The sequence below is a fragment of the Abrus precatorius genome, unplaced genomic scaffold, assembly GCF_003935025.1.
Source record: "Abrus precatorius isolate BTA unplaced genomic scaffold, Abrus_2018 Scaffold5, whole genome shotgun sequence".
Lineage (NCBI taxonomy): Eukaryota > Viridiplantae > Streptophyta > Magnoliopsida > Fabales > Fabaceae > Abrus > Abrus precatorius.
Window position 1 is genome coordinate 2,693,390 of NW_020874395.1, and position 10,227 is coordinate 2,703,616.

At 28.7% G+C, this 10,227-nt stretch overlaps 1 protein-coding gene across 3 annotated transcripts; it reads left to right on the forward strand.

Annotated features, from left to right (window-relative positions):
• Positions 1 to 4,639: 4,639 nt before the first annotated feature.
• Positions 4,640 to 7,328, forward strand: LOC113867214 (transcription factor TCP13). 3 transcript variants are annotated; one of them, XM_027502357.1, is made up of 3 exons: positions 4,640 to 4,900; positions 5,730 to 6,783; positions 7,049 to 7,322. In XM_027502357.1, exons 2-3 carry the CDS (start codon positions 5,838 to 5,840, stop codon positions 7,066 to 7,068), a joined length of 966 nt encoding a protein of 321 aa, XP_027358158.1. In that variant the 5' UTR covers positions 4,640 to 4,900; positions 5,730 to 5,837; the 3' UTR covers positions 7,069 to 7,322. The 3 variants fall into 3 exon arrangements, with proteins under 3 accessions (XP_027358158.1, XP_027358156.1, XP_027358157.1); XM_027502355.1 differs by having other exon boundaries at positions 4,649 to 4,900; positions 5,730 to 7,328; XM_027502356.1 differs by having other exon boundaries at positions 4,649 to 4,847; positions 5,730 to 7,316.
• The last annotated feature ends 2,899 nt before the right edge of the window (positions 7,329 to 10,227 follow it).

Below are 10,227 nucleotides of genomic sequence, written 5' to 3' on the forward strand. Positions count from 1 at the left end.
TACTTTAATTAAGATTAATAAAAAGTAACGTAAAATGATATAAGATAAATAAAGTAATTATTAATTAAGAAAAAAATACATTACAATAACATGACAAAAATAGTTTTTAACAAAAAATATTTACTCTTAACATGCTTATGCATTAATTAATAATATTTATTTTAAGTGATAAATATAAATAATTTACAATATATTTAGAAGCATTTTTAATCCATTACTTTTGGGACCTCAAGCTTTAGTTAGTTCATTTTTGAGTCAGCCCCTACTTAGATATCAATTTGGATCCTTTGCAGCCCTCCACCCTCTTCCCCTTCTCCAAAAGCATAGCCTATTTATGTTGGATATAACTATAAAATATTATAATATTTTATAAACATTGGATATAAAATTAACAGCTGAGAATTTTGCTGCAGAGGCTGCGCCACTGCAGAGAATTCGAATCCTTAGATATGACTGTGCTGCTTGTGTGTTTGAAAAATGATACTGGGAAAAAGTATTTTATATATGCCAAAGTGAAGTAACAAAATTTAGAATATATATATTTGTAAAATGTGTATATAGAAAAGTTAATAATAAATAAAAGATATAAATACTTACATGTTTATGCTCCAAATACGCCTTTTCCGCTGAGATGTTAAATAAATATTTTCCCTTAACAACTACAATTTATTCGTACAACAATTGTAACTAAATTTTGTCAAAATTTTCAAGAATAGCATTACTCAATTGGATAACATGTCAGAGGTGTGCCTTTGTTCCAATGGCTTCACCAGCTGGGTTTATTTCATGGAATCACTTTTGTTGCGAGTTGGTTCTTAAATTTAAATTATCAACATTGCTTATTCTAATTTTTGACTTTCGAAAAATTATCATGAAATTTAATTTATAATGATACTGAAAAGTAATTAAAAAAAAACTAAAGTTACGTAGACAATGGTTTATTTTGTCACGAATTAAATGAAATTTTTATGATAAGAATAAAATAATTGAAGTTTGAAATCTCGGGTCAATATTAGGAGTTTTCACTTCTTCTGGCAGTCTCACCCTCACCCAACCCTAAGAGCTGAATGTGTAAAAACGGGACTTCAGATGAACTTCATAGTAAGCTGCTCGTTCCTTCTGTCAGCTGGATCGGAACATGCTTTGTGACTTAATTTGTATTGTAAAATTCAGCTAAATGTTCATATAGTTAAATTGTTTATGATAGGAGATATTATTAGCTACTTGCTTATGATTCATATATAAGAGTTAAAAAGTGGATTTCAAATTACGTTAAAAAAAATTATAAACATGAATTCAACGCAGATTCTACGATTAAATATTTGTTTAGATATATGTTTAAAAACTTATAATTATGTATCCGTAGATATTTAAATGTGAAGCCAAACATAGTATAACATTATTAAAGAAAACAATCATACTTGGAGTAGACTAAAATTCACTTCACAGTTCACATATGAATAGTTCACTGCCTATATTAAGTTGCAGCTGCGAAATGGTACAGGCTTAGATACTGCTGCATTCTGGCTATTCAGAAAGGTGAGAGCGATTAGTCATGAGCTGTGACCAAAGGCTTCTGTTATGAATCTGTGGACCATTTATTGGACCATAATTGTACTCTTTTCAGGGACTCAGTTATTAATCAGCCAGTTTTTCAAGAACCCTCTTCAGATGCCCCTCATTACTTCATGTTCGTTTAGAGTCTCTTAACAGTTGACATACATATCCAACCAGTATTCATTTTTCCTTAAGATTTTTCTTTGTGTCTATCACTCTCTCAAGTCTGGTACAAATAATAGCAGTGTGCTCTCGAATGGATAACAACACTGGAAGTGTGGATTCTCTTGAACCTCCTACAGTGAAAAGAATAATTTCTTTTGCTTTCTCCTTTCAGAAAGGAGTAGGCCAGCTTGATTTTTGTCTTACTTAATGATCTTCATACATCCTTCTCCTTATATTCTTCTTCCTTTTCTTCTTATTTTTTTTTATGTTTTATTTGGTTTTAATAAAGTTATGGAATATAGTGTACTGTTTTTACAACTACTTTCATTAGATCATTATACTTAATTTATCTATTTCTTTATTCATTATTGATGTGTCATGATATTAACAAGGTTCGCATATGGTTGATATGATATATTTTACTATTACCTATTCACTCATACGTACATATTTCCATTTTTAAAAAGAATTTTTTAACTATCTTTCAGTGATGAAATGCTATAGCTAGATGGAGTAAGTACTACTTCTATGGCTGCTATATAGTTATTTAAAATTTCAGGTTTGGTAGTGCATCTAGCTCTTGTAGATTTGGACATAAAGGAAACCAAGTTATGCCTAGGGTTTTTCATGTCATGTATAATTGTGAAGCAGAATGGAAGCAATAGAATTAATTTCCTAATTACATTTAATGGAACATGAAAGAAGGGTACATTTTTTTTGTTCGAATAAACAAACCAAGAAATTGTATCTTTCGGAATATTAGTCGAGACTCCAGATGTGAACAAAATTACTAGAATATCAGTATAGATAGTTTTTTTCTATAATATCCTCTCCTTCTCTCTCATTAAATCAACCATTAAGCTTGATTAAGTTTTCGACGTACATAAACGTGAAGAAATCGATCACAATCTTTCGAAAAATGATGTTTATACGTTTTTGAGGAGATAATTTTTTATTTTCAGGAGCGTATTTTAGAAATACGTATATAAAAAATAAATAAGATAATATATAATATTATATACAAGATAAATTAATTTAAATAATAAAAACTGTAGTTTTTCCTCACTTTGTGCATGTTTCAGGGTTTGTCCATGTATCCACGTTAAACAAAACAAAGAAGGAAAATTTTAAATGAAAATCTTCTTCAGTTACGCCTGGCATAGAGGGCTTCCGTGGGTGCAATTTTAGGGTTTCGAAGTTGGTATATATCTACATCCATCTCCCAATCGCAATGGTGAAGGCTAAACCATTTTCAAATCGACTTTGTCACATGAAGAAGAGAAGAAAACTTGCGTACGTTTCTCTATAACTTATTATTAACATTTTTTTAACGTGCTAAATATATATAAATAAGAACTTATATATAATTTTTTTTAGTTAAAGTTATAAAATATCATAAAAATCATACATCAATAACATTAAATATCATAATTTTTAATAAAAATATTTATTAATTTTTTTATTATTTATCCTTGAAAACATTTAAAAAAAATTAATTCATTAATTTACTTTCTTTTGAAGAAAGCATGCAATTAATCCACTTGTGGGTGTCGGGTGTTATTAGCTAAACTAGTGAAAATCACAACTTGCCCCTCCCATGCATATCTCTCTGCAATAGAAGAAGTGTGTGGTCCTGAGTAAAGATAACATGTGTTGGTCCCTCCCCTATATGTAGCTTTACATTGTCCGAAGTAGTTATCATACACAAAGACATGACAATTCTCTCGGACTAGACACCACAACTTTTGAATCTTACTAAATGACTTATCTAAAGTAGGTTTCTCTGTTTCTTCTCCATGTGATGCCTTCCCGTATTTTTGTTTTTTCTCCCCCTTTTTATCTTTTATCTCTTTTCATTCCTTTTATCTTTTTATTGTCTTATTCCAAAGGGTAAAGTATGTGATTGGTTCGTACACTGTGGGAAGGTTAATTTTCCTAATACAGTATTAGTAAAACCACTTAAAAAATCACGCATTAAGGATTTTTATGTTTAAAGTTGAAAAATAGTTCTTACACTTTTCAATAAAAAGCATGTATCCTAATAAAATGTGTAGTTTCAGATTAAATTTGATACATCACACTAACAAAACAAAAAGCTTACCAAAAATATGAAAAAGAAATTTTTTTAAGTGTACTGCCGCCATTAGAAAGTTTGCTATAATCAATTTATAATGTTGTGAGTTGTTTCTCAAGTTTTTATTGATTAGTTCGTTTAATAATGGTCATTCCTTTTGAAAGTTTTTCGGATCAAGAGCCTAAGAAAATGTTCAGTGAAAACCTCTCAGAAACGATGTCAGGGAGTAATAATTAATAAATAGAAAGCATGCAGCAATTTATAAGGCTTTGCTCTTAAGAAGAACAACATTTTCTTTGATGCTATTTTGTCTTGCTTCTATGGCCCCCCATGTGATGCGTTTCAGTAACAAAATCTTTTGTAGTTGTCGATAAAGCGTGACTAGCCGCTTTTTGAAGCGTGTAAGGAATGGTCCATTGAGGTTATTAATCAATTGTGTTCATTGTCAAGAGAAACAATATTCGCATTTTTTCATTAATTTTTTATTTTTAACATTTAATTTCTTCGGACATTTACAATCATATTCATTATGTTTAGAGTAGATACTTAATTCTAAATATGGATTACACGCACAATAAAGTCTCTTATAAATTCGAGCAACTCCCACCTACATTAGAATCAAAGAAATAAAATAAAATATGAAGATATATTGTCAAAATCAAAATGCCAAAACATACTTAATTTGATCTAAAGTTGTTGATTACTTCTCCAATTTTGGGCAACTTAATGAGAATAGGATAACAAAGAAACATCAACCCTAAGCCCCCCCTAACTACCATCATCAATGAAATCATTGTCCATCATGCCTGACCATAAAATGATAAGATGTAGACTACCAAATTTATTTGACCAATAATTTTATATCTCACGTGGCCACCTATGTGCCATTGCTTTATCTTTCAGTGCGGCGTGGTCGGTTCCATTCCGGCATCTTCCTTTTCTAAGCTGCGGACTCAACTTCTTCACCAAATTTATTCTATGCAATCAAAGCAAACCCAAGTTTGGAACCTTGATATATAGTTCTAGCTAGCTTGGCATAATCAAAAGCAAGGTGCAAACTTCACCCTTCACTCCTATAATTTGCATGGCATCAAACAGTGCAAGGTATATATTCAATATGTGCGTGTTTTTGCTAGATACTATCTTATCATCTACATCTAGGGTTTATTAAGCCTCTTCAATTTTACACGTTTTCTATACGAAACTTGTTCAAATATAGTATGTTTGTACTCAATTAGCTACATGGTAGTCCTTACACCTATTAATTGCTTTGACTTAGTTTTTGCCTTGGGTTTCTTTTACTGAAGTTAATTATATATGTTGCAACAAACACTTCCTATTTAACATGGTTTGGGGTGGGCATACTTAACGAAGTTTCTAGAGTTAATTGCATTTGTTAATTAGGTTTTTTTCGTTCATTATTTTGGCCTTTCTGATCCCCTCGAAGTCATCATTGAATTTGATTCATTATGTATAATAATGTTCAATAGTTGCTGGCGGCCGGTAAGAACTCTCTTTGTCTTGTGTTCCTCATGTATCCAACTATGAGGAACTGTGTGACTTAGTTTGTTATATTTAAGAAGGATTACTCTCAACTAAATTGAAAATCTTAGTCTACTTCAAAGAAAAACTCGAGCAACTTCAACTATTAAATGAGGAAATTAATCAATTATAAATTAGAATAAACCTTGCTATATATATATATATATATATATATATATATATATATTATCATTTGAGATTCTTCACTTTTTATTCTAAAGTGAATTTATCAATTTTGATGTTATATTCTTCTGAGAAAGGATGATAGTTTGATCTGAATTCATATTTACTTTATATTTTCTTTGGAACAGAGTTTTCAATTTCAATAATTTTCATGAAGAAGCAATTTCCCATCTATTTTCTATTAATTTTCTCAATCTTAATTTCGAAGATTTAGATACTAGAGTGACAGCTGGCATATTGAGACAGTGGAATTCAAAACTAGGAGTTTCATTGATGAAGGTTAGAAAGGAAACAACTCAACAATGAAAGAAATACAATGATCAATAGCACAAAAGAAGCAGATTTTTCACTAAAACAGGAAGGTGTTTCAAGTGATGAAAAGGCAAAGGCTTCATCAAGCACATCACAATGGCTAAAACTGAAGGATCCAAGGATTGTACGTGTATCTCGAGCCTTTGGAGGGAAAGATAGACATAGCAAAGTATGCACAATTAGAGGACTAAGAGATAGGAGGGTAAGGCTTTCAGTTCCCACTGCCATTCATCTCTATGACCTCCAAGATAGGCTAGGACTTAGTCAACCTAGCAAGGTTGTTGATTGGTTGCTCAATGCAGCTAAACATGAAATTGATGAACTTCCTCCACTTCCAATACCCCCAGGTAACTTCACCCTTGGTTATCCATCTCTTGTTACTTGTAATGAAGTTAGCACCTCTAGAGAAGGTTCAGGCCAAAACACTATATGGAAATCAAAGTCCAAAGAAGTTTCCGGAGAAATGGTTAGTGATAAAGAAAATTGGATAAATAGAAGTGAAGAAGCCGATAACAATAAACATGGAAGCAATGATTGTCCTAGTGCACATGTTTTGCCAAATAATCTTAACCCAAGAGCAAATCATCCTTCTTTTTTGGGCTTATTGAACACTATGCCATTTGGTTACCAATGGGAGACGAATTCAGCTGATGTAGCTCAATTGGCAAACCATGGATTTGTAAACCAAACAGATATACACAGCATTAATGTGGTTCCATTCCCATCAACATTGGCTTTATCAACTGGGAGTACTACTTCACAAATTTTGGTGTGTCCTCCTGGATCAACACAACCATATTTCCCTTCACATGTTGCAGCAATGGAGATGAATCCAAGACAAATTAACCACAATCAGATGCTGAGTTCAAGTTGTCAAAACCCTTTGACCAATTCACTCGGTTCATCACAACACCTCATGAGCCAATCAGGGAAAGTACCATTCAACTTGGGTAGGCCTAAACTTTTCCATTCTCCTAACAGCAGTGAAAGCCATTCCCAAAAACACCAGGATTTTGCTTCCAAGTAATACACAAATAGTGCAAAAGTTATTGAACTAAATTGTCCTCCTCACCAAGTATGCATGGATCACGAGGGCAGTGATAGGTTAATCAATTAGTTGCAAGATATGATTCAATGTTATGGGGTTTGAATAATAATTCTGTTTTTGTCATTTTATGTTTGATTTTCTGATGTTTAATTCCTGTGTTTATATAGATCAAACAGGTAAAACTTAGTTTTTGCATTCAGTTTAATCTATATGGATCTCGTGCAAAGGTCAACGAAAGAATGGCGTTTTCAAGGTTAAGAGCTTTTTCTGAAGCGATAATATGATTGCTACACGAAAGATAACATATGCTCAGATAAGTTCACTCTCTCCTCGACATTGAGAAAGGTTGGAAGGTGATCAAATTTGTAATATCATATTGATAGTACCTTTGGAATTTTTTTTTTTCTAAACATTTTGTGTTTGAATGAAACGGGATTTTTTAGTATCCTATGTTATATATAATGTCTAAGTACTTATATATATATATATATATATATATATAGAAAATTCATGTTTTATTTAAATATGCTTGTATTCTATGAGATTAAACATAGCAAAATAAAATATACCCAGTTTCTACCACATATATTTCCACCAGCACATTAATTGATCATGAATTAATCTCTTCAAAACTATATAGGTTATCTAACACTAAAGCAATTTTTGGGCGAGTACAATACTTACAAATACAATCAATCAAAGGTTTATAAAATAATTTTAGCAAATAGTTTAGTAAAAAAAATTATTATTGTTATTTTGTTAGATGATGAATTTCATATTCGTTATGTATTATAAATAATGCTCATGACAGAATTAGTCCTCAAATTGATTGGTTTAAATGATTAGTGGAATATTTTTTATATTTAATGATATTAATTACTTGCTTTAGAGAAAACTGACCAATAATAGAAGTTCCAAATATTACACGTTCTATTCTCTGAATCCATATATGTTTAACATCCAAATTTTTATTTAGTTTAATAATAATAATAATAATAATAATAATAATAATAATAATAATAATATAATATAAAAAGTTCTCTCTCTTTTAGCAAAAAAATAAATAAATTTCTCTCTCTCGCTCTCTCTCTTTAAAATTTAACTACCAACATGTTTGAAAAAGTTGATATAATTTTCTTTTTTCTCCCCTAAGGTAATTGGAACACAACAAACAATTTCATTTCATTTGTGGAATCAGTTGATGATCGATTAGGAGTACTATTGTTTCAGTTTAGATTGATTAGAACATAATATCAATTTTCGTGTAAATTCAATCCGTATTAAAAGTAATTTAGATTGGATTAAATATTTTAGTGTGTATATTTTTATTTCTAAACATGTAGTTAATATATATATATATATATATATATATATAATAACCACATTAAAGATTAATTTAAAGTGTTGTATTTTAATTTTATAAACATAATTTTTAATTTGTGTAACATTGTACACGATAAAAAGTAATATATAATAATTTTTATTAAAAATTATAACATTTAATTACATTAATGTATTTTTTATTTTTTTTTTGGCTATAAAACGGGGTTAAACGCTTAAAACAGACTCACAGGAGAGCTTTATTGTTCCAACTACTACAAGTATCAAAACATAAAAATGGAAGCAATATTTGAGAAGGAGATACATCAAAACAATGGAAAGGTAATTAAGCCTCTAACCCTATCTTAGTTATTTTGTCAGCACAACCATTAGCTTTTCTAAGAATATAAATAAAATAAGCAAATCTAATAGACCTGATCAATTATCTAATATTACAAATCAAATTAAACAGGGGTGACAAGGCTGTTGAATTTAAAGAACCAGGAATAGAGCTTTCTTGGAGTCACTCTCTACTCAAATAACGTGAATTTTTTTGAGGGAAATCATTTGAAGACCCATCAAGATCTCCAATAATTCTGCAATCAAGGGTGAAGAGAAGTCAATTTTGCTATAAAAGCCAAGAGACAAAATTACTACAGCCAAGGGTGATGAGCACGATAATACTAATGTATTTAGTTTCATTTAATTTATAATTTTAATAAAAACTAATACATATAATTTTTATCTTGTATAATATTGTAAAAAATAAAATAAATTTATGCATATATACTTACATGTAAATTTGGTTAGATTAGATTAAATCAAATTTAAAATTGTATTTAAAATTAATTTTTTAAATAAAAATAAAAAAATTATAAAATATATAAACCATTTATAAATTAGAAGTCTAAAAACTTTATCTTATTGTCATTTAAAAAGTGAAAGAAATTTTTAAACAAAAATATTAAATGAGTTAGTTTATCAATTATTGAATTAATCTTGCAAATAATATGATATACAAATACATAAGAGAAATTTTACATTACATGATGAATATCTTAAAAAATGAAATATAATTTAAAAAAGAGTAATTTTAAATCTTTTTAGAATAAAATTTATTGCTTCTAAACAATTAGATTCTAAAATTATTTTATAATAATTTTTAAATCTAGTTAAATGGAGATCTTAAAAGATTATTTTTAATTCAATACAAAATTAATCTAATTCAATCAAAAAAAGTATTTTCTTTTAATTTAATCAAGTGTTGATTTATTTAATTTTTTAAAAAAGTATTCATTTTAAAATTTGCAATTGTATTAGATGGATCGCAATTTATGGATATTCCTCAATGATAAGAGTTACTTATATATAATCTAGAAAATATCTTTAGGTTTTTTCTCTCCAGATAATAGTATTAATTATACATGTCATCTGGCAGGTGATTTAATTTTCATTCCATCGTTTATCAATTTTTTTGGTAGTTAGATGAATAAAATTCTGCCCCTGGGATTAATTTATACTTGACTTTTCATTTACAATAATTACATACTAAAAAAATTCAATTATTAATGACTTGTCAGTTAGTTATTTCAATTAACATAAACATTTGTTTTAACAAAAAAAAATTATCAGTATAAAATGATAGATTTATAGTAATTGCAAAATGTATTATATTAATAATGTGATCTACTGATTATATATAGTAATTTTTTAAGTTATCAAAATTATTTTTTAATATAATATATTACATATTATTAATATAAACCAGCAATTTTTATACAAAAAATTTAATTTTTATCGAACAATTTTTATACTAACAGGAGCAAACTTAACAATAAGCCACTAGTAAATGAATAAAAATTATATTTTAATATATTTTTTATTATTAATTGAAGTTAATAAGAATACACTGACAACAACGATGAACCATTTTAATATATAGTATCATCAGTTGCTATCCACTTATTTCCTGATACCTTTTAGTATAATAATTATTTCATGCAAATATAATAATTTTATCTTTACT